The sequence below is a fragment of the Sciurus vulgaris genome (genome assembly GCF_902686455.1).
Source record: "Sciurus vulgaris genome assembly, chromosome: 9".
NCBI classification, from domain to species: Eukaryota; Metazoa; Chordata; class Mammalia; order Rodentia; family Sciuridae; genus Sciurus; species Sciurus vulgaris.
The window spans coordinates 88,476,615-88,501,925 of NC_136469.1; the positions used below are offsets into that span (position 1 = coordinate 88,476,615).

The following is a 25,311-nucleotide window of genomic DNA, read 5'->3' on the forward strand; positions in this document are numbered from 1 at the left end:
TAAAGAGTATAGGGGGTATTTAAGAACTCTCATTTTCCCCTCAATTTTGCTATGAACCTAAAATTGTTCTTTAAAATTTTTATTTTTTAATATCTACTAATTTTAAAAAAAAAAAGGTAAAACTGGTAAAATCCAAACTAGGTTTGTAGTTTATACTGCACCAAAATTAGTCTTTTTAATATACTACAGTTAAATAAAGTGTTATCATTGGGGGAAGCTGTGATTGGTACAAAGAAACTAATATTTCTGCAACTTTTATGAGTCTAAAATCTTTTTTTTTTTTTTGTGGTGCTGGGAATCCAACCCACGGCCTTGTGATTGTAAGGCAAGCACTTTACCGACTGAGCTATCTCCCCAGCCCCTAAAATCTTTTAAGAAATTTTTAAAGGACAGAAAGTTTTGTCAAATGAAGATTATTATTATTATTATTATTATTATTATTATTATATATTTTTGTGGTGCTGGGGATTGAATCCAGGGCCTTATGCTTGCAAGACAAGCACTCTACCCACTGAGCTATATCCCCCAACTCCTTGAAGATTATTATTTACCAAGATTTGTCAACTTTTCTTTTTGGTGCTGAGGATTGCATTTGGGGCCTCACACATGCTAAGCACGTGATCTACCACTATGTTACATCTTTAGTCCCCCAAATTTGTAAACACTTTAATGTTTTAATTTATCTAGCAATTTTCTGGAGGTAATAAAATTTATATCTCCATTTTAGAAACATTTTGGAACCCTGTCCTTTAAAATATGACAGACCTACAATATCTAGGAGGCTCAGGATATAATGTTCTAACCTTCAGGCATAGTAAAGAGAAAATTCTGGAAGACAAAAATGTCTTATACCTTACCTTCATAGAAGAATAAGTTATTAAAAGAAATACATGGGCTGGGGCTGGGGCTCGGTGGTAGAGCACTTGCCTAGCACGTGTGAGGCACTGGGTTTGATCCTCAGTACCACGTTTAAAAAAAATGAAGAAATAAAATAGTTATTGTGTCCACCTACAACTAAAAATGTATTTTCTTTAAAAAGTAATACATATACTCTAATGGAAGATAAAATATGGGAAATAAAATACAATAAATAATTCAGACCACTAGGCTTTTTTTTTTTAACGGATATTATCTTTATTTAGGTTTAATTCTTATAAGCCTATCACACTAGTACAATTTTTTAGTCATGACAAATAAATAATAAATTTTTATTAGCTTTTTTTAATTCTACAGATTAAAAGTCATTAAACTATAAACATTTTTAAAGGTCAATGAAGATCACTGAATTACAAACCTCCATAATATAATCAATGTAATTTACAGATCATTTTTAACTTTTTAAATTCATAATTTTGTATTCAAAAGTAGAATTTGAATTCTAAAAAAGATGTAATAATAGCAATGAGTTTACCTTCAGCATAGTTTATGAAATTCAAACTTATTTAATGACAAATAATTAAGTAGACAAATTCATTTATACCAAACAACCAAAAAGCTCACACATATCATGATACCATTTAAGTATTTATGGTTATTACTGATTTGAAATCAAGTCCCCTTTTCAAAGATCAGTGCATCAAGATTGGTTAATCCACAAAATTGTCATCTTGGAATAAGAAACCAAAAGCAAAAGATGACATAAAAGAAAAGTTAGTTTCAAAAAAAGTAACTGCCTCCCATTTTTTAAAAAATGTACAAATTTTCTAAAGTATAAAATAGAAAGGTTAATTACATGGAAAAGACACTGCGCACCTTAACTTAAATAACTAGGAGGGAAAAAACCTCTTATTTATATAAAGACCTAAGATGAATATATGCAAAGTTTTATAACTACTCCCATAAGTAGTTTACAGAGAAATGTGCCTTGTTAAGGAAGCTTTCAACCCTTCCCCATATTTGTTAGTTTTATTTCCAGTTCAATAAAAAATGATAATGCTTTCATTACATATAAAGCAAAATAATTTTTATTTGTGATTTCTCTGAAAGTTAAGAAAAACTTACAAAGCAAAGCAAACTATGAAGCAAAAAGTGATCATAATGTTTTCAAAGAAATATGTGGCATTTGAATTTGAAACTAGCATACTGCCTAATTAATTCAGAGTAGGAAAAATAAGAATGAGGAAAAAAATAAGAGGTGAGACTAAACAGACAAAACTGCTAAGATACTCCACTTTGGCTTTAGTTTCTCTTTTGAAATATTCACCAAGCAGAAAGGCAAAGACTGCTCATTTCCACTGTAGGAACAATAGAAAATAAAATGGAAAAAACTTATCACTCACTATGTTCTACTAGTATTTCCTATAAAAATGAAAAGAGGGCTGTAGCCCACTAGTAAGATACTTGCCTAGTGCACGTGAGGCCCTGGGTTCAATCCCTAGCACCACATACACATACATACAACAAAAGATACAAAATTAAAAGAAATTTAAGAAAAACTACACTTCCACCTAAAATGATTTAAGGAAAATCATAGTTTTAATAAATCTTTTAACTGTAATAAGAATATTCCTTTCTAAAACAAAAGTCTGAGAAGGGAAAAGCAGGTAGCTATTTTAAGCTCCAGGTAAACTAATCTTTATACTCAGGTAGTAACTTTTTAGCTAATCCTTTAAATACATAAAAATTTTCTCCCTAATCCTCCAAAATCCCATGTAAAAAAATGAAGGAAATATCACTTATAACACAGATGAAGAAACAAAGGTAAAAGATGAAATTACTTGTAAAATAGGTTATGTTACTACCAAATCGGCAATTAAGTCTAACCTACTCCTCTATAAATGTGTTATAGACACATTGATAAGTATCAAGTGATTAAATACTAAACTTGGTCTTAACTTCAACATAAATTAGGATGGAAAGAGAGGCACCTGATCAAAAACATTCCAAATAAAACTTCAGGGGCAGGAGGTACAGTTCAATAGAGCACTTGCTTAAAATGCAGGAAGTCCTTAGTTTGACCCCCCAGCACCTCTAGAAAGAAAATAAAACAAACAGAAATTTTACAAAACGGAACAGAACAAAATAAACCCCACTTCAGAATCCTTATTCCAGGAATTCTTAAATTCTATTTCTCAACTTTTAATAAGTACACTCATTTACACATCCTTTACTCTGCAACATTAATGTTTCCAATTAAAAAACTGGTCAACCCTGAGGTGAGAAGCACTATGGAAAAATGTTAACCTGCAGAAAAAGATAGAGGGAAAAGACAGAAGGAGGCTGGGTCTTTTATAATATAGTTTAACCACTATTCAGACATTGGAACCATCTACCTCCAGACTTCCTGTTGTAAGAGATAATTAAACATTTTTGTTTTTAAAACCATAAAAGAAAGGAAGAGAGGGAGGGAGAAAGAGAAAGTTTTACATAGGATTCATAAACAAACAAAAACACCTTTTTTTCCTTGGGAAAAAAATGATTAAAAACTTGAGTCTTATGAATACTTGAGCTATGAAGATACACAAAACTGAAGTATTTGGAAGCACTGGGCTGCCTGGAGTCTTCAGCAATATCACAAAGTACTCAAAAATTCTTTGACCTGAGGAAAGAAAAGAATATTAATATAATTCTTTAACTAATTTGATATATCTAATATTTGTCTTTATTAAAGTGTATGTAATAGTTGAAGACCCCAAATAAATTAGTAACTCTATCACAACACCACAGCATTTATTTTCCAAAGAAATATTGTTAAATACTTCCATAGTAAAAGATCAGTGAGCTAAAAGGTCATCATAGGAATCACCTAATTTATATCTAAGATAGATGTGGTTCTTTATCAGCCATAACACTAGTTTTATAATCTTTGATCAATACCAAAGAATAGCAATGTGTGCAGCTTTAATAATAATCACAATAGTTGAAACAAGCTTTGAAGATCAGATAGGTAGTAGATTTGTAATGTTTCTGAAGCACACATTTCTGTCACACACTATGCAATGTCAGTATACTGGGGAAGTTTATAAGATGTGAGTTGAATCTAACCAACTGACCAATATCATAATGCAGGACTCATTCTCTACATTTCTAGAATACACAAAAATTCTCCTGAGAAGACAGTAGGTATTGCCTTATAAACATACCTAAAATAAGAAAGACAATTGTTAGTGTTATTAATAAAAGTAAAGATAAATAATAATATAAAATGATTCTAGGCAAAACAGAGAGTAAGATAAAATTAATAAGATTTACAGACTCACTTAAATTGATGATTAGCTGTTAGTACAATGACCATTTTAACAGTATCATAAATTAATTTTATCCTATATTTTTGACATCACTAATAGTAAGAAAAAAATCACTTCAATTTTACAGATGTTTTACTTTATATGATGAGGAAAACATCATATGACAACTATATACTGTAGTAATGAAACTGCTGAGCTTTTCAAAATTCTTGAGGTATAGCCCTTAAAAATATCAAGTCCCTATTATAGTAAAGAGCTGGCATTCTGTGACAGGAGAAAGAAAAAGTCAAAGTTGCTCCCAAAACTAAACAATAAAAAAATTGTGATTCCTCTTTAGACCTGAGATCAGTAGGTTTATTCATGTGGGTACAGGAACATTTCTTATATAATTCCCCCTACTGTTGTCTCAAATGTTTGTTGACAGATTCTGTGCCTATTCCTTTATCGATATGGCACCACTAACACTTAGAATATAATCAATTTCCGATTATCAAAGAAAAAATTAATTTTGAATAAGATAATAAACAATTAGGTAATGTCAATTCACCCTTAACATGGTTCCATCAAAACTCAAAATAATATCTTAATCCCAAGACTACAGGTAAAAATGAAGTTCATAGCCCACAATTGTAAATATCCTCCATATTGAATTTAGTTGAAAAAAGTTAAATTTTACAAGCAGTTTAATATTAAATTATCTAAATATTGGTGGTGTGGATGAATAAAAAGGGAAGATGCAAGGAAGGGGGTGAGAAAGAACATATCACTGCTATTATCCCTGTTTTATAAAGAAAGAAAATGATAAAGGAGATTTTTCAGGCCACAAAACTAGAATTTAGTCAGGATTTAAATCTAAACAGTCTAAAGTCCTCTAAAGGTGTCTCTTAAGGCAACTTTATATAAGCTTTCCTATTAGAAAAGTTTCTGAAGTTACTACTGTTTTAGGCAAGGCAAACAAATACTAGTTTAGACTTTGTCTAAAACTACCTTTTCAACTAGACTTTCATGTTTGTCTTTAAAATCTTCATTAACATCCAGTGTTAAGATAGGCACCTCTTGTAGATAATCAAAGTTCGTTCTGTTTAAAATGAGAAACATGAACAAAATTAGAAATGTAATAAAAGAAAATTTACAAAAAGATTTTTTTGGGGGGAGGCGGGTGTTGGTAGTACCAAACTAAGGCTTTGCACATGCTAGGCACGCTCTACCTCTGAGCTACATCTACAGGCCTTTATCACTGGAAAACCAAAATGGTATCAAACATTTTACACTAAAATTATCCTGCAAGTAATAAAACCAGCAGCTTCTTTCTTCTCATGTAGATTATTGTATGTAAAGAATTAACATATAAGAATATATAGAACCAGGCCTGTGATATATGATTCTCAAACAAAAAACATGATAATACATTCATGCATTGCTGGTGGGACTATAAATTGGTGCAACCACTCTGGAAAGCAGTATGGAGATTTCTCAGAAAACTTGGAATAGAACCATCATTTGACCCAGTTATCCCACTCCAAAGTTTATACCTAAAGGAATTAAAATCAGCATACTACAGTGATGCAGCCACATCAATGTTTACAGCAGCTCAATTCACAATAGCTAAACTGTGGAACCAACCTAGATACCCTTCAACAGATGAATGGATAAAGAAAATGTGTTATATATACACAATATAATATTAATCTTAAAGAAGAATGAAATTATGGCATTTGCAGGTAAATGGATGCAGCTGGAGAATATCATGCTAAACAAAATAAGCCAGTCCCAAAAAACCAAAGGCCAAATTGTTTTCTCTGATAAGGGGATACTGATCCATAATGGGGGTGGGTGAGTAGGAAAGAATGAAGGAACTTTGGAATGGGCAGAGGGGAGTGAGATGAGGGGAGGAGGTGTGGGGGTGGGAAGGACAGTGGAATGAGATGGACATTATTACCCATTATACATGTATGATTACACTACTGGTGTGACTCTGCACCATGTACTGCCAGAGGAATGAGAAGTTGTGCTCCATTTGTGTACAATATGTGAAAATGCATTCTACTGTCATGTATAACTAATTAGAACAAATTAAAAAATAAATAAACATGATAAATTAGCATTTTAAGCTGGATGTAGTGGCACACACCAGTAATCCCAGTGGCTTGGGAGGCTGAGGCCAGAGGATCACAAGTTCAGAGCCAGCCTCAGCAACTTAGCAAGGATCTAAGCAAGTTAGTGAGATCCTGTCTCAAAATTTAAAAAGGGCTGGGGATGTGGCTCAATGACTAAGTGTCCCTGGGTTCAATCCCTGGGAAGGAAGGAAGGAAGGAAGGAGGGACAGAAGGAAGGAAGGACGGAAGGAAGGAAGGACAGAAGGAAGGAAGGGAGGAAGAAAAGAAGGGAGGGAGGGAGGGAGGGAGGGAGGAAGGGAAGGGGGAGGAAGAGAAGGAGGGAAGGGAGAAAGACAAGAAAGGAAGGAAGGAAGAAAAAAAGTTAGTTTTGCATTTTAAAGATAAGGAGGGCTGGGGATATAGATTAGTGGTAGAGCACTTGCATAGCATATGTGACACCCTTGGTTTGATCCTCAGAACTGCCCAAAAAAAAAAAAAGGAAAACTCATACAAATCTTTCTGAGATTCAGAGACTATCTAAGGTTTTGTAGTTTTGTACCAAAAAGTGAGACTGGACTTGAGCCAAAAGCTGACTAAGGACAAAATATTAACAACTATGCTTTATTACCTCCTAAGTCATGTTCTAAGAAACAAAATTGAAATATATTACAGTAGTCCCCCCATTCTATTCAGGACACATTCCAAGTCTCCCAGTAAATTCCTAAAAACACAGATATACAAATCCAATATACTGTTTTTCCTTATACATGCATATATAAATCTAATGCTTTTTCTATTTTTTAAATACCTTTATTTTATTTATTTTTATACTGATGCTGAGGATCGAACCTAGCGTCTCACACATGCTAACCAAGTACTCTACCACTGAGCTACAACTGCAGTCCCTGCTTTTTCTCTCTTAAAAGTGGGGATTATTTTTTTAAACCCCTTTATTAAGTTGAAAACTTTCATTTTCACACTTAAAGGAAGCTATTTCTGGCTTTTTTTTTTTGGCATATCTGATAAGCAAGTATCATTCATAACTCATGTAGTCTAGGGCCATTAGTAAGTAAAACAAGGGCAACTTGATCACAAGTACTATGGTATTATGAGATATGGTGAACCAAAGGGATGACTCATGTCCCATGCTATACCACATGAGATGGGATAGGACAAGACAGCACTAAGATTTCCTAACACTATGCAGTATGATAAACAATATTTTAATTTTTGAGACAGGTTTCACCATGTTGCTCAGACTGGTGTCAAACGCCTGGGCTCAAACAATTCTCCTGCCTCAGACTCCAAGTAACTGGAACTTACTTGCACACCTGGAGTGGTGAGCAATTTAAAACTTGAAATTTTCCATTTAATGTGGTAAATAACTAAAACTAAGGAAAGCAAAATCACAGATAAGGAAGGGAATACTGCATCCTAAATTATTTCTGAAAGAGAGTACCTACATAAGGCACAAATAGATAGATTCTTACTTATCAACTGAAATAAATGCAATTTTATAAAAACTAGGAGACACTAGTTATTAAAACGTCAAGGAAATGAGATCTCATTACAAACCAGAGAATCAAAATCCACAACTAATTCTAGAAGATATAATAAATAAATGATTAAAAATGAAAAACTTCACAAGTTTCTATTCATATATTCCAAATTTTAGATTAAATTTGATTTAGGTATTCAAAATGAATAGTAAATAATAATGAAGTCTTACTTCAATGTTCTATGCAGGAGCCAACTTTCATGTTTATAGTGAAGCTTCTCTAAATATTCAAGAGGAATGCCTTGCTCTTCAGTTCTTCCTCGCAAATATATTCTACTTAAGCATTTCTAAAAGCGAGCAATAACAAAAGAAAAAAAAAAGGGGAACGATTATTTTTTTCTGTTTCCATTAAAATTTTCTTTTCTAGTGCCTCTTAAGTTATGCTAGTCAAATTATCCTAGAAGTTGAAGTAGTTCACTTTTCCTTCCATGTGGTTTTTTCAGTCATTTGGTAGCTCTACACTAAACAGTACTTTCAAAAATAAGTCAAAATAACTTTAATTTTCACTATTTGTACATGAAATACACTAACCAATGTAAGTTTGGTAAAAAGAGGGAGAAAAAGTTCCTTAAACATCTACTTAAAATTTTTATAGGACAGCTAAAAAGTATGGCAATCTATCATTCCTAATCAAATTTGATTATGAAGTATTTGTTTAGTTAATATAAAATCACTAAAGGCAGTGGTTCTCAATGTGATGATAACTCTAGACCACCACCACCAAAAAGAACACTGGGATGTCTTATGCCTGTTCCACACCTGCATTATTGAATAAAGCAGCTACAAGCCACCTATGACTTTTAAGCACTTGAAACATGGCAGTGTAGTGACTAAAGAACTGAATTTTAAATTTTTATTTAATTTTAATAGCCATAATTTAAATAGTCACATTGTAAGTATGGCTCTAAATCATTTTCCCCTGAAAATATACATAAATACAAAATTTCACATAATTTGTGGGGATTCATAGATCCTCAGAAATGTATTTATGTATCCAAAGACATAAGAACCTCCAACTTCCCTACCCCAGTGGTAAATCATCTATGCAGCTTGCAAAGGTCCCGGGTTTGATCCCTAGCACCACAAAAAGGAAGGAAGGAAGGAAGGGGAAACTTCAACCTAAATAACATGCGTAAGACTAGCAGCATATAAAGACTAGCAGCATATAAAGACTAGCAGCATATAAAGACTAGCAGCATATAAACTGTCCTTCAAAGTCTATTATAAATTCTCTTTTCAATAATTAAACATTTAGGGCTGGGGAGATAGCTCAGCTGGTAGAGTGCTTGCCTCGCAAGCACAAGGCCCTGAGTTTGATCCCCAGTACCGCAAAAAGAAAAAAAAATTAAACATTCAGTCAAAACATATCATAAACCACACTGATGAAATAAAATTATAGTTTTGTGTTAGTCTGTCCAGCAGAATAAAATCATTAGTATTCTTTATGTTCATTTTTAACATTTGCATTCAAAAAGATTCTTCTCAAAAATAAAAGTGAATTTCAATATTATTATAACTGCTAAATTCTGGCTTATCTGACATTAAAAAAGGAAAAAAAAATCTATTGGAATCAGAAACCTAGATCCATTGTCTTACCCAAGAAGTAGAAATTTAAAAAACAGAGAAACAATGGGGATGCAAGCATTAAACTCAGAAACCTTCCTGTTAAATGTAAGATCCTATTATTTAAGTTAGTTTCATGAAAAACATCCACTTGATCTTTCTGGAATCATTACATATTATGGTGTAAACAGAAGAGCTGTTGCTGTTATGACCTATCATGAAAGGCATATTTTCAAGGGAGCTCCCTTAACTAAGTCTCTTCTCAACTTGGCGGTTACTATCCACTCATTCAAGTCACAAACAATCATAAAAGATTTTTTTGAAATGAACCTCCAACTTTGCCATTCATTCAGCTAATATTTACTTATCTCCTACAGCATACCTAGACCGTGTCCCAGGCACTGGAAATTCTACAATAATTAATAATATCCTAAGTCCTACCTTATGCAGTCTATATTGTAGAATTTGCTTGAATACAATGGGATAAGAAAGTCTGAAAATTAGGAAGAAATAAAGATGAAAAATAAAATAGAACTGAACAGATTCTAAAAGAACAATCTGCCAAGTCTTGCTTCTAATCTGTCAAGAAAACAGAATGTTTCTATCAATAAAATTGTGAATTTGGAGATGGAGGCACAGAGGGCTAGAGTTAAGTTATACTGACTTCACCACACACCATTGAAAAGATTTCTAAATATGACTTTAAATTTTCAACGGAGCAAACTAATTTTTATTGGTTCTCACCTCTGGAGTAGCTCGAAGATAAATGATTCCATCCAATTCAAGGCTTTGGCCAAACTGGTTATTCATCCAATCATGCCAGTCTTGATATATTGTCCATTCTGTTTCATTCATGCAGTCAGATTCATACAAATTAGATGCAAAAATATACCTGAAAGAGAGCCTTCATCAATACACATATTAAAAAAAAAAAAAGAAATAGAAAAAAGAAAATAAATCTATTAAATGAATATGAAATATTCTCCTAAATCCTGTGGCAAGAATACAGAAAAAAACAAGAGTTTCTTCAACTATGGGAAATATATTCTTGGTCAGTAGTTCTCCCAAAGTCATGTGAGGATCCCTGGAAGTCTCAAAGATTCTTCCAGAAGTCCTATGAGAGGCCAGGGTGCCTCACATACTACATTTCAACAAAAAGAAGATATGACATTGAATACAGAAGCATAAATTAAGATCTAGCTTCTTCTATTGAATCAGACAAAAACATAAGCAAAAGTATAAAGTATTGCTATTCTTATCACTTTTGTTTAGAAAAATATAACTTTTTATCAAAAGTATGTTATCTATGGTAGTATGAAAAGGGTGTATTACTAATTTTAAGTAAATAAATTTTTAAATATTTTTCAATCTAAATTTCTAATAAGACATACACATCAGTGAGATACAAAGTGCTTTGGATGCATGAATAATTATTAAGGATAGAAAGGTGTCCTGAAACCAAAAAGTCTGAGAAACTCTATTCTGAACTAATTTGAGAATTCAAAGAATTCTGACATAAGCTGGAAAATTCTAAGGCCCTTTTAGAAATTTTAATCTCCTTGTTTTAGGTGAGAGTCAAGGATATAGAACCAGATTTAACCAGAGCAGATGAGAATTTTAAAAGGGTTGGGGGGGGGAAACCAAAACAAAAAAACTGCTCTGCAAATTTGGATTAAATAGCCATTTATTCCCTACCCTTTCCAGAGAAGCCAGAAGTTATAAATGCTAGGACTTCTCAATGCCATTAATACCAGAATGCTGAGGAGATTAAATGCCGTTTTGTATCTCAAATCCTCAACTCAGTCTCTAATATTACTTTAATTCCCAGGAAACAGGAGGGAAAAAGAAAAAAAAAGATGCCTAATTCTAAGCCAAGTTTCCAAATAACCCAGTATAAGTCATTTATACCTGTCACTATACACAGACCGTTCAAAAAATAGTACAGGTTTCTCTGCATCTTTGAGCTTGCCATTGAGAGAGGCGAGCTGAGCTCGTATTCGACTGAGACAGGCATAGGATTGGAAGGTAAAAGACCATCGTTCAGGTTTCTCATACATCATCTGAAGAACATTCCCACCACTTTTCTGAGACGTTGTCAGTTCCTATTTTGAATATGCAAAAGGAAAAAAAAGCAACATTAATGACTAATGAGCTATTTGAACTTTTTAAATGTTCAAAAGAAGCAATACAAATAAGTGCATCATGATTAGTAAAACCAAGTTAAGTCCCCTTCCTTGTACTCTTTCCTAGTATATTTTTCAGTTTACCTAAAGTCTGAAAGAATCTTCGACTCTTTTTCACAAGAAGTCACAAACTAACAACCTATGAAAGAAATTATTTATTTAGCTAAAATGGGACTTTTTAAAATTTTAAATTAGTTGTTAATATTTAAAAGCTAAAAGAAACTATCTGGATTTATATTTTCTTTTTAAAATGGAAAGTCAAGAAATATTATCCTTTTATTTCCTCTTGGCAAAATAAACTGGGACACGTACTCTCCAGTTTATCAGCCTCCACTATTCCCAGATGATTTTCAAATAGACCTAATTAATAGATGCTCCTCATTTCAGATGGGATTATGTCCTGATAAACCAATTATAAGTTCAAAATACTGTAAATTGAAAATGTACTGAAACAAAGATAAGAGCTTAGCACACAGTATATTATAGAGGACAGGTTGTATACCCTCACAATCATGTCTGGCTGGGAGCTGTGAGTCACTGCTGCCACCCAGCACCATAGAGAGTATAATACCGCGTTTTGTTTGTTTGGGGTGTTTTGGTTCTGGAGATTGAACCCAGCGGCGCTCTACTACTAAGCTACACACCTCCGGCCGCTTTCTTGAAATTTTATTTTGAGATAGGGTCTCACTAAACTGCCAAGGACAGCTTCAAACTTGTGATCCTCCTCCCTCAGCTGAAATTACAGGCATATGCCCCACTGTGTCCAGCATCATATTAGCTGTATTTTTTAAAACATCTCTTTTATTGTTTTTTTATTGTAACTATGTATGTATATTTCCTTTTATAATGACAATTTCTGTTTTAAAAATGTGAGTTCTCCATCTCTTTATGTCCACTAAAATAGGTACTTCTTTCATTTCTAAATAAGTATTTATATTTTTTAAAAGACCACAACATAAGACATTACACTAAGTGAAATAAGCATAAGGACAAATGTTATATGATTCCACTTCTAAGAGGTATCTAAATCTGTCAGATTCTTAGATATACAAGTAGAATGTCATTCACCAGGAGCTGGGAAGAGGGGGCAAAGAGAGTGGTTGTTTAATACGTATAGAGTAAAACATTTTCAAAGATGCAAAAATTCTGAAGATTTGTCTTACAACACTGTAATATGTACTTTAGACTATTAAGCAGGACACCTAAAAAGCCATGTAAGATGGTAAATTTTATGTTTTAATAACAATAAAATATTAATAACAGGGCTAGGGTTGTAGTTCAGTGGTAAAGTGCTTGGCCAGCATGTGTGAGGCACTGGGGTCAATCCTCACCACCACATAAAAACAAATGAATAAAATGAAGGCATTGTGTCCATCTACAACTATTTTTTTAAAAAATAACAAAAGAAAAAATACATCTTTTACCGGGTGTGGTGGTGCATGCCACGCCACCCAATGGCTCAGGAGGCTGAGGCAGGAGGACCGAGAGTTCAAAGCCAGCCTCCGTAAAAGCAAGGTACTAAGGAACTCAATTAGACTCTGTCTCCAAGTAAAATACAAAATAGGGCTGGGGATGTGGCTCAGTGGCCAAGTGCTCCTGAGTTCAATTCCTGTTACCCCTCACCCTCCAAAAAAATATCTTTTATTGAATTTCCCAGTAAATGTAATCTCTCTAGCCCAAAGTAATTTAAAAAGTCTACTATATTAAAAGAATTTAGAGGATAGATCCTGGCTCATTAGTTAAAAAAATAATCATCAGCTAGTTCTAAAAGTACAAATGCATAATCTAAAACTAAAGCAAAACTTTGTAATAGAATTTTATAGATATAATACTTATAGAGAGCAGTTCAGCTACTTTTAAAAAAAAAAACTATACCTTTTGGTCCAGTTAAGTCCACTTATAGAATTTTATTTTAAGTAATTTAGAATACAGATTTAACTGAAAAGATGTTTATCACAGTGCTAGGCAAACAGGAGGTTATCATTCCATTATTATTAAGTATTCATATTAAGTAAATAATGGTACATACATACAATAAATTAAGCTGCTTTTAAAAATCATTTACAGAAAATTTTTAATGAAATTTTAGATTGCTTAGTTATAACCATTATAGCTAAAGAAAACAAAGTACAAAATCTTATACTGTTTTATCAAACAGGATCTGTACTTATCTCTGGGTGATAAGGTTATCGATAAGTTTCATTTCCCTCTTTTGATAATCTGACATTTTCTTAACTATGAGGAGGTATTATTTTATAAAATAAAAATTGTATTTCCCCCTACACAAAATGGATTTAGTAATTTGTTACCTCAACTATATAAATGAAACATATAGCATGGTGGGATTATAGTAGTTTTTATTCTGTTCTGATTCATATCTATTGTCACTTCATGACAGAATATTTCACTATTTTATAGGAAGTATAGATTATTGCAAAGTGAGAAACAAATTTCAAGGTATAAAAAAAGAAAAAATAAATTGTTTCAAAGACAAATGTATATACCTCCTTTCTCAGTTATTAATTTCTCACTGGTTTTAGTAGTAATAACTTTCAGATAAAAGTAAAATAGCTGATAAAATCTTGACACCTAATTATCTTGACAGCCATTCCACAATGTATACATATTTCAAAACATCATTTTGAATACTATAAATGTTTTTTCGTTGTTGTTGTTTTTATTTTATTTTTATTGTAAACAAATTACTATAAATGTTTTATTGGTCAACTTAATTTTAACAAAACAAATTTAAGTCATATAATACTTTACAATTAATAGTAATGATCTCAAAAAAAAAAAAATCAGCTCAGGAACAGTGGCAGAGCCTGAAGCTGCTGCCCTTCCACCCAATAAAGCAGACCCCTGAAATGTGGCCAGGTGTAGGTGGACCTCGGGAGATTTGGAGCAGCTTGGCACTGACAGCTTTGGGAATGTCTATCTGTAGCAGCATGGGGAACTTGATCTCAAAATAGCAATTAAATCTTGTCACCTAGAGCTAAGTACAAACAGAACTGTGGTGACACGAAATCAGCATGAAGTTGAATCATGCCAATGTTGTAAAGCCTATGATGCTGCTGAAGAACTGAATTTTCTAATTAATGATATGCCTTTTCGAGCAATGGAATATCGTAGTGGAGATCTTCAGAAGCTACTCAACAAACCAGAAAACTGTTATAGACTTAAAGAAAGCAAGATGATTTCTTTACTGAGTGATAAAAGAATCTGGGATTTGATATTTGCACAAAAAACAATTATACCTCAAAATTTAAAACCTAAAAATACAATTCTTCAGTATATTGGTAGAAATTTTGGTACAACTCTTGTGGGAACACTATCTGACCCCAGAGATCTTTTAAGAATAAACCTTATACAGCTATTGATAATTATTGGAGCTTTAGGACAATGGTATTTGAATGTATTACCAGAATAAGCCTTTTTTGCATCACCAACAGCCATTTATCAGCCATGAGAAGGTTAGGGATCATGCATGCATGTTATCAGATGATAGGTTTAATCTCATTTTTAATTTTACTGCACATTCAATAATATCCCCTTCTTACAGACAGGATTGTGCACCTGCACCTTTGAATACCAACTACCATACATTATATTGTGTGCTATGTGTACCTGTATTTAAGATTTACATTTAACAAAATCAAAGAGAAGGTGCCTGCTAATTTATAATGTATATGAAAGCCTACACTTTTTTCAAATCTTTCATGTCTTGTCATACAAACTCAAAAAGGTCCCCATTCCCTTATCGGCATCCGTAATTTCAAAATCCAAGAAGCTCTGCAAACAAGGTTTTCATAAACTTGGTGACAAAATTCATTTGCTTACAAATCTAATCTGAACTGTATACATGTAATGATACATGATTGATTGAAGGTTCATGTAGAAGGTATATACACTGAGGGGTTAATATTGAGGGTTTTAGTGGGGCACAGAGGCATATGCCTGTAATCCCAGCAGCTCGAGACTGAGGCAAGAGGATCTCAAGTTCAAAACCCACCTCAGGAACTTAGCGAGGTCCCAAGAAATTCACCGTGACCCTGTTTGTAAATAAAATACAAAAAAAGGCTGGGGATGTGGCTCAGTGGTTAAGCATCCCTGGTTTAATCTCCAGTGCCAAAAAAAAAAAAAAACAGATAGATACAGAGAGAGTATGTGAGTGTGTGTGTGTGTGTTATGGTAGCAGTATGGTATACACACCGAATTACCTTTCTGAATTCTGAAAATTTCTTAATTCTGAACATCTGGTCCCCAGGGTTTCAGACAAAGGAATACAGATCTCCGACTTCTGATGAATAATTTAGAAGACATTCTTTTAAAAATGTGAAATTCTAAATTGTTTATTTTTGGTTTTGTTTTGGTACTAAAGATTGAACCAGAGATGCTTTAACACTGAGTCACATTCCCAGTTCTTGTTTTATTTTAAGACAGGGTCTCAATAAATTGTTTAGGGCCTTGCTGAGGCTGGCTTTGAACTTTCAATCCTCCTGCCTCAGTCTCTTGTGTCGCCGGGATTATAGGCGTGCGCCACTACACCCAGCTTCTAGATAGTTTTTAACTTTGTATATTAAATGACTTATAAATTTAAAAAATTCAGCTCAATGATTTATAAATGTAAAAAATTCAACTCAGTGAAAAAGAACAGAGAGATCTCCTTAAGTCTGTATATCTTTAAAAAAAAAGCTAAAGGAGGCAATTAAATCAAATCATTATTATTTGGAAATAAACTAATACAAAAATTGATAATCATCTGGGTGGTAATAAGTTTTAATGATCATCTTTATCACATGAGGAAAGGAGACTATGTAATCATTTAATTACTTCATCTCTTAACTGAGTCAAAATTAGTGTAGTCTATTAACAGTACAGCAACATTTCAGCCACTAGGTGGCAAGTAAAAAAAAAAAAAAAACAAAACACACAGCTAAAAATCCAAACCAAGCCACATATGCAGGTGCATATTTATATACTAGAGGAAAAGATAAGATTTACTAATAGCCTAACTCTTCTAATTCTACAACTTCCAAGCAGTACAATCAAATGGATAACATAAAAAGTAGGGCTGGCCAGGATTGGGAATGAAAACAGTCCATTTCCCATTGTTGACAGTATTCTAATAAAGCTAAGATTTGTACAGTTGGTGTCCAAAGAATAGATCAGGGATGGGTTTGGCAAAAAATTGTTTTAAGATGAAGAAAAGCCCACTTCTTGAGTATAATGGATGTCCAGGAAAAAAAAAAAAAAAAAAAGAAAGAAAATATCCAAAGATAGAGGGATGCCACCCTGCTACCTGCTCCTAAACGTTCTACAATCTTATCCCCAAAATACTGTTCTTACATTGTTTGAAACTCTGCCTAGAAGTACATTAGACTAATAATATAACAGCCCTCAACACACACACACACAAAATTAAGGCTACCCTCCAAGAGTATTCATCAAATTTCAATAAAGGCAATCAAGCCAGGTGTGGTGGCATGTGCCTATAATCCCAGTGATTCAGGAAGATGAGGTAGAAAGATTCCAAGTTCAAGGTCGGGCTCAGCAACTTAGCAAAACCTGTCTCAAATAAAAAATAAAAAGGGCTGGGGATGTAGAGTGGTAGAGAGGCCCTGGGTTCCACTCCCAGTAACCACCCCTGCTAATGATAACAGTATACTAATTACTTTAAAATTGCCAGCTTAGCATTCTGACTAGAATATGGAAAGAAAATGTCCCAGCCCATAAATGTAAGTACCAGATTCATGAAGCCATAAAGTTTTTAAATGCAGATACATCAATGTGTCATAATCTAATGATGTCAGTCACTAATTAATCTAACTAATCTCTGAACTGATTCCAAGTTCAAAGACAATCTTCTTATTATAAATTATCTTCCCAAGTATATTAATACAATGTTTTCAACCTCTCCTCTGCAACATTACTAAAGGGTTAAATATATTCTGAATATTAACAAGAAAATAACTTGCAACTAGGAGTTATCTCACATATTTGAACTCTTGTTCAGAGATATGACTGGACAAACAGGGATTTCTGAAATGATAATAATGTTCTACTTTTTGACCTGGATGATCTGCTTTGCAATTGTTCTTCAGACTATACATAGATTTTATATATTTTTCTATAGTTACATCATGTCACTTAGAAAGGGTTAAAGAAATAAATATATTTACCCACTTTAAAGTTCTTCTTAAGGCTAACCCTGCCTTTCCCCAAAGATCAGAAACATCAATTTCTTTAAAAAAATAGGGTCCATCTGGAGAGGAAGTCCTTTAAATTTAGTTCTAAAGATGGGATGTATTTAATTGGCCCTAGGTCTAAAGTAACTATGCTTGGCAAGTAGAAGGTAATGTTAGTAAAATATTTTTACTAATTTAAAATCATATATATTCAAAGTCTACAGAGTCTCCTGCTAGTAATTCCCCTTGTGTATGTGATTTGCCTTTTTAATATTCAATTATTCACAGAAATCCTCATACCAACAGTTAAACTTCTAAAACCATTTTTTCACTTTTCTGATCTGCTCAGTTTAGTTTCAGCACACATTTCACACTCCCTTTTTCAATTTCAATTCCCAATTCTCCAGAAATGAAAATCTTAGCAATCATTCTCTCCTCCTACATAAACAACCAAAAATTCTTCCTAAAAAAAGGAAATGTAAGTTATTCCCTTCCTTTCTCATTTGCAAGGCAATGAAAATGAAACTTGTGCCCAATAAAAGTCTCTAAGAATGATAGTAACAATATAAAGAAATCTGAAATAAACTGCTTTCTCTATGACAAAAGGCTTGAAAGGTAAACTAACAATTGTTTGTTTCTGATTTTGTTTGCTTGTTTTTAATCAAAATATAAAAAGCCCCTTGAGAAATTTAACTTGCAATTCAATTTTTTAAAACTTCATTAATTTTTAGACTCTTTAAACACTTAACTTTGCTTAGATGCAATAATAAATCTCAACTGCACAGGTCAACAAAACTTTATGTATATATTTATTTAAACATTTATGTAGTACCTCCATGTTGCAAGATATAGATTTATTAAAGCTAGATTTGAAAATTTTATTGGAAAAGTAAAAAACACTGCTGCTCTAATTCAAAAGATTTTTATTTTATTCACTTAATTTTCATACCTCAAATTCATCTTGAGTACTATGAACATTGCACCATCTAGCAACAGGTTCAGGAACCACTTCCCATTCCTCACAGACTTGTTTAAGGATATTCACAAATGTTGACTTCCCTGCAGCTGTGATGAAAGGAAAAGTAAAATTGAGAAGGAAACTTGTCAGGAAAAAACAAAACAAATAATCACCAGCTTTTACAAGATTTATAACAGTCCACAAATGCAATTTCTTAAACTTCCTTTTTTTAAAACATGAAAATAGGCCAGGCGCAGTGGTGCATGCCCTGTGTAATCCCAGGGGCTTGGGAGGCTGAGACAGGAGGATCATGAGTTCAAAGCCAGTCTCAGTGAAAGTAAGGCACCCAGCAACTCAGTGATACCCTGTCTCTAAATAAAGTACAAAACAGGGCTGGGAATGTGCTCAGTGGTTGAGTGCACCTGAGTTCAATGCCCAGTATCCCTCCCCAACAAAAACTGAAAAGGTTCCTGTCCAACTGTGCTGAGCACACTTGTTACTGTTTTTAGATCAGCCAGGCAAAAGAGGAATTAAGAACCTAGTGAAATTTTAGGTAAGATGTTATAGCAGGAAAAAAAAAAAAAAAAAAAAAAAACCTCCAAGACATGTTTTCCTTACAAGCAATTCTGGAAAGCAGTTAAGGCTATTTATTCTCCTGCTTAAACCAGTGTGAGGGGCCTGGGGTTGTGGCTCAGTGGTAGAGTGCTTGCCTAGCATGTGTGAGGCACTGGGTTTGATTCTCAGCACCACATATAAATAAATGAATAAAATAAAGATCTATCAACATCTTTAAAAAATTTTAAAAGAAAAACAAAACTAGTTGTGTGAAATTGGGTAAATCCCTAAACCTCTCTGAGCCTGTTTCCTCAAGAATGGTAATAGTACTTTCTTCATGGAAGCTTGTGATAGCAAATAAACTATCACTACAGTGACAATCATTCCATGCTCTTGCATTTTTAGAACCAGGTCCACTCTCTCAGGTCTACAAAGAAGCTTAGTTTTCTCCTATCTAAAACCAATTAAGGGGCTAGTGCTGGGGCTGAGCAGTGGAGCACTTGCCTCACATGTGTGAGGCACTGGATTCAATCTTCAGCATCACATAAAAACAAAAATAAAGGTATTGTATCCATCTACAAATAAAAATATTTTATAAATAAATAAATAATTAAAACCAATAAAGGACAAATAAGTAACTATAATATCAATATGAAGATACATCCAATGACTAGGGTTTTAAAGACTAATGATAATTACTAACACTAATAAAAACTATAGCTTATAGATATTATAAAACCTTTCTGCAAAGTACTTTCTAAAAATGGTAATTATCATGGTTCTGTGTTCTCTATCAAACCTTTAAAAAAAGAAAAAAAAAAGATGTTCTTTACTTTTCTGTGACCATACATTAGTTTCTGAGATATGCAGCGTTGGGGGGACACAGGTACAGCTCATGTGTGATCAGAGTATACAATGTTTACTATGCTAAAATTATCCAGGAATATATTATATTTAATAGTAGGGACAGTCTTGACCTAGAACCTAACGGGGCAGAGCAATATATCTAATGATCACCACACCCTTTCTATCTAAAGGCACCAAATGTGGTTATATTAGACATTGCTGTTTAGCATAATGTTCTCTCTCTCTCCACATACAAACCCACACACAGATGAATATGTAACTTTAATATATTTTCAAGCAAAGCTTCCTCTTCATTATAAATTGATTCTAAGATAGGCAAATATGAACTTACCTTTGACTTGCAGAACTATATTCAAAGCTTCTGACATTATGTAGGCAACAGAAAAGAACAAAAGGGATGAGGTTGTAGCTGAGTGGCAGAGCACTTGCCTGGCATGCACAAGGCCCTAGGTTGAATCCCCATTACCACAAAGAAACAAAGAAAAAAAAAAAAATATATATATACACACACACACACACACACACACACACACACACACACACACAAATAAGAGCTTTAAAGGATCACACAAAGCAAAAAGGGAGGGGTTAAATAAGAAGCTGACACAGAGAGAATAAATGAGACAAATAAAATACAAAAGCCCTATTTTCTCCAGGAGAGAGGAAAAACTTTCTAAGGCTAAACTGGGTGACGATTAGATTTAATCTTAGGAAGAGCACTGGTGACCAACTTAGGGACTGAAAGGCATTTAGAAGAATGGTTTAAAATGATCACCAAACATTCCCTGAACAAGGCAAAAGAGGGAAAAGAGCACCCAAGGAATACATTAAAATATAAGGCATCAGTTCAGAGTCTAAAAGCACTGAAGGCTAGTGCTTTCAACTTCCTTCTGATCCTGCCTACAAGCAGAATCATGTAGTCTATTTTTAAAGTTTAAGTGTAATAATAGCTACATTTAGTTCACACAGAGTAACTATACTTAGTCCTAATTCAGTTCCTTAATTTTTGGGGGGAAGTTGGAGCTGGAAAATAAGCTAATTAATAAGTGAATATTCAACAAAGGACAAAGGCAAAGGAGAACTATAGACATTCACATTAATCCTCTTTTTAAAATGCTGGGAACTAAGTGAATTGTCAAACAAGCATTATGCTAAAAGTCATTCTGAACAAAGTACTGAGGTAAGAAGCAAACAAGCCCTCCATATATCTTTTTTGTTGTTGTTTTTGTACCAGGGATTGAACCCAGAGGGGCTTAACCACTGAGTCACATCCTGAGCCCTTTATAATTTGAGGCAGGGTCTTGCTAAGTTGCTTACGGCCTTGCTACACTGCTGAAGCTGGCTTTGAACTCGTGAACCTCCTATCTCAGCCTCCCGAGTTGCTGGGATTATAGGCATCTGCCACCACTTCTGGCTAAGGCCTCCATAAATCTAACATAAGGGAGTACTTTAGTAACACAGAACATGAGATAATGTGCTACATTAGTACAAAACTAAAATAACCTGGTAAAGTTTACATTGTAGGGTTGGGGTATAGCTCTCTGTTAGTAAAGCACTTGCATAGTATGCAAGCAGACTCTGATTCCCAGTACCGCAAAAAAATGAAAAGTTCAAATTCTAGAAACGGTATCATAAAATAGAAATAATCTTTATTATTTTGCAGTATTGAGGATCAAATCTGGTTTTTTTTTTTTTTTTTTTGGAGTCACAATCTTGTTAAGTTGTTGAGGTTGGCTGGCCTCAAACTTGAGATTCTCCTGCCTCAACTTCCCAAGTCACTGGGATTACAGGCATGTGCCACTGCACCCAGCCACAAATTTGTACAGCAATAGCTTGTTTGAAGCTGGCAAATAAGGTGGAAGAGACATGAACAACAGTGCAAGAGTAATAATAAATATCAATTGACAAAGCCTTAGTGTAAGGAAGACAATAAATGGTGAGGAACATACTCCATCTAAACAGCAACTGTTTTCAACAGAAACACAGGCCCAGTGTTAGTAGATCTTTAAATTTTTTTATAAGACAAGAATCTAGATGTTTATGGGAAATCTCAAATTTTTTCACTTCTAGTAACTAATTCCGCCCCACACACACAAATGCAAGCCATCCTTTCAGTATAGAGAAGTCAGGAATTTTAAGCTGAATATATAACATAATGCTATCTGTATACAGAATGAATGCTCTGGAAGTAATTAAGAGAAATTGGAGATGGAGTAACACACTAGGAAATTATTTCAGGTGCTAAGATGATGCTTGCAGGGAAAGTAGACTTCTAGATATGATATGTTGCCTAACTGAATTTAAGAAGAGGAAAGATGACTAGTCCATTGAAGTACTATCTGAGGGGCTGGCTGTCCGTTCAAAAATATTTTTATGATGGCATTGTTAACTATTTTTTCTTGCCTTTACAGATGATCTTCCTCCACAAAGAGGGCATAAGGAATCATACTAGTAAACAAATATTGTCACAGAACTTATACTGCTAACGGGAAATAAGAGTCTTTCCACTGGTGCCTTAAAACTATAGCAATAAGACCTTCTTGAGGGTGTGTTCAGTTTTCTTCTATTCTTTTGAATGGGTAAAGCATCTACTAGCCTTGCCTTTTTATAGAAAGTGCTTTGAATGTAATGAAAACCATACTATATGCATGAATGGCCAGTACCCAACCTGCAACCAAAAAATTCTATCAAAACAGGAAGTGTCAGGAGTAGATTTCCTGTGGTAGGAAATATAGAAGAATCAGAAATTCATGTTCATCTTGCACAGTGACATGCATGGAGTGGTTTGCCCCCATCGGACTTAAGAACAGAAATCTGCCCAAGGAAATGGCAGGTGAAGCAAGAGGATTACAAGTTAGAGGTCAGCCACCCACACCCAGTGCAACCTAGGGAGATTCTGTCTCAAAATAAAAGAAAAAGGACTGAGGATGTGGCTCAGTGGTAGAGGGCTTCTGGGTTCAATTCCTGATACTTCAAAAAGAAAAAAGAAAAATGAAAAAAGAAAAAAAAAAAAAAACCATAGTGGTCTTTGAATCATAACTCCAGTTATTACTTGGATGTGAAGTATCCTTGAGGAGTTCCATGCTATTTACATCATTAAAAGCCTCTTTCTTTGAACTTGAAAGTGTATAACAGTTTCATCATTGCTCGGCAATAAAAAGGCACTGCAGAAATAACATGAATGAAACTCAAAAGCATTATGCTAAAAGAAACAAGACACGAACGAAGATAGGAACTGAGTCTGTTTAAATGACATTCTAGAAAAAGCGAAACTTGCAAGGAATTAAAAAAAAAAAAAAAAAAAAAAATCAGGTCAGCAATTGCCATAAAGAGAGAGAAAAATAGAAAGAGAAAGAAAGAGAGGGAGAGGATGTTGACTACAAAGAAGCACAAAGGAACTTTTGGGGGTGAGGAAAATGTTTTCTCTTAGTGTAAAAAGGCATTATGTTTGAGAGACCTCACAGAACAGTACACCTTAAAAAGGTGAATGTAACTTACCTAAATCACACCTCAAGAAATCTGATGTACCTGACCTCCCCTCCCGCGTCAAAAAAAAAAAAAAAAAAAAAAAAACCCTTCCCTCTGCTAGTGCCCAACAAAGACCGCGCAGCGGTCCAAAGCGCGCCCCACGAAACCCGCCCGCCCCGCGCTCAGCCTGACCCGCGGCCGCCACCCTCCGGCGTGGGAGGATAGCTGGGAAGGGCAGGCAAGGATGCATTGGGCGGGAAAGGAAACCGGGCCGCGTCCGCGCCGCCAGGCTGGAGGCAAAGCCCTCACCCAGTAGCAGAGAGACAGCGAAAGGGACCTTCAGCCACCGCCGTGACTGCCCCTGCTTTGAGCCTAACATTCGCTGGGGGTCCTTACCGATGTTCCCTTCGATGGAGATTTTCTTGATGCGAGTAATCTCGGAGCTGGTCGCGGGAGATGGGCAGTTTCTCTTAGGCGGGGTGGCCATTCTTTTGGCTGCCCAAATCTTCGGGCAAGGAGGGCAGCACAGATGCGCGCGCACCGCGGAATGGGTCCAGACCTGACTCTGCTTGGCTCCCCGGCCGGCGGGTCCCTGGGTTTGACTTTGGCGCGCCGAGGCAGCTGCGGACGGAGGCGGACCTGTAGGGTGGCTCCGCCCCCCGCAGCCCTCCTCGGCCTCTCGGCCCTCTCACCTCCCGCGCGGGCCCCTGCGCACGTCACGTCGGGTCACGCGGGCCCGCGTGTGCGGCGTCTTGCGGAGGCGGTTCCAAAACCCGGTTGGCCAGTACGCCCGGCCACGAGCGGGTGAGGGCGGGCCGGTAGCTGCAGAATTCCCTGTCTCTCCGAGTGGCTTGCGGGAATAAACTGAAGCGTCCCGACAAAATTATACTTGAAATTTTGAACTCGTTAGGGGAGAAAAATTTGTGGTGCAAAATCAAATGGATTACCCTGTTATACTGGAAGACCCATCAGCAAAGGCTTTCAGGAAATGCATTGCCCTTACTGACACTGTTCTACGCGCTTTTCCCTTATATTTTTCCTCCCCAGAAGTTGAATTTTTGTTGTGTACTTATTTTAAAACTTTATAGGCATATATACATGAGTTATTATAAAAATATGTTGGTTGAGTCTAAGCGCTTTTCGAGTTTAGTGAGCCAGTGCAGGGCGTTATCCCCATTTGTCACTGAGAAAACAGGCACCAAGATGCTGTTTCCTGTCTTGAAGTGGGTAAATGAAACTGAGGTGAGAATTTGGGGTCAGACTCCATCCCCAGGAGCCTTTCTTATTGTTCCATACCCCTCTCCATCTGAACTGGATGCCCTTCTGTGCTGTGTAGGGAACTACAAGACTAGGTAGGTTTCTTTCAAGCATGACAGTGGCATAATTAACTTTTCACGCCCATCATCTGGTACAGTTAAGACATGTATTTTTAACTTTGGGATGTCTATTTGTGTGCCTCGTACTCTGCCGAAGACGAATCAAGCTGGGGACAAATACGATGTAGAAATGTCCAGAGGAGTTCATTTTTAGGATGGATTATACCAGGTTATTACCCATCCTGGAAGTAACCAAATTCAAAATTGTCTACAGAAATCAAAAGGGTTAATTTTTACCTTGCAGCTGCCATCAGACTTAAAATGCACCCTAAAAAGCGGAGCTAGAACAAGGGGAGAGTAATAGTAACTCCA

At 35.0% G+C, this 25,311-nt stretch overlaps 1 protein-coding gene across 1 annotated transcript; it reads right to left on the reverse strand.

The window, feature by feature from the left end:
• Window positions 1-1,127: 1,127 nt before the first annotated feature.
• On the reverse strand, window positions 1,128-24,350 carry DCK (deoxycytidine kinase). Its single transcript, XM_079154030.1, has 7 exons — window positions 24,020-24,350; window positions 18,725-18,840; window positions 11,313-11,506; window positions 10,149-10,296; window positions 8,013-8,128; window positions 5,175-5,265; window positions 1,128-3,538 (listed from the first exon to the last, which is right to left on the reverse strand). The coding sequence occupies exons 1-7, from the start codon at window positions 24,108-24,110 to the stop codon at window positions 3,512-3,514; spliced, it is 783 nt and encodes a 260-aa protein (XP_079010156.1). The 5' UTR covers window positions 24,111-24,350; the 3' UTR covers window positions 1,128-3,511.
• Window positions 24,351-25,311: the final 961 nt, after the last annotated feature.

Coding starts and splice junctions, on each gene's coding strand:
- DCK (XM_079154030.1), bottom strand. CDS start 24,110: ATGGCCACCCCGCCTAAGAGAAACTGCCCATCTCCCGCGACCAGCTCC. Junction 18,841..24,019: donor CTCCATCGAAGGGAACATCG/GTAAGGACCCCC, acceptor CTTTCATCACAG/CTGCAGGGAAGTCAACATTT. Junction 5,266..8,012: donor CTCCTGCATAGAACATTGAA/GTAAGACTTCAT, acceptor CATTTTAAACAG/AACGAACTTTGATTATCTAC.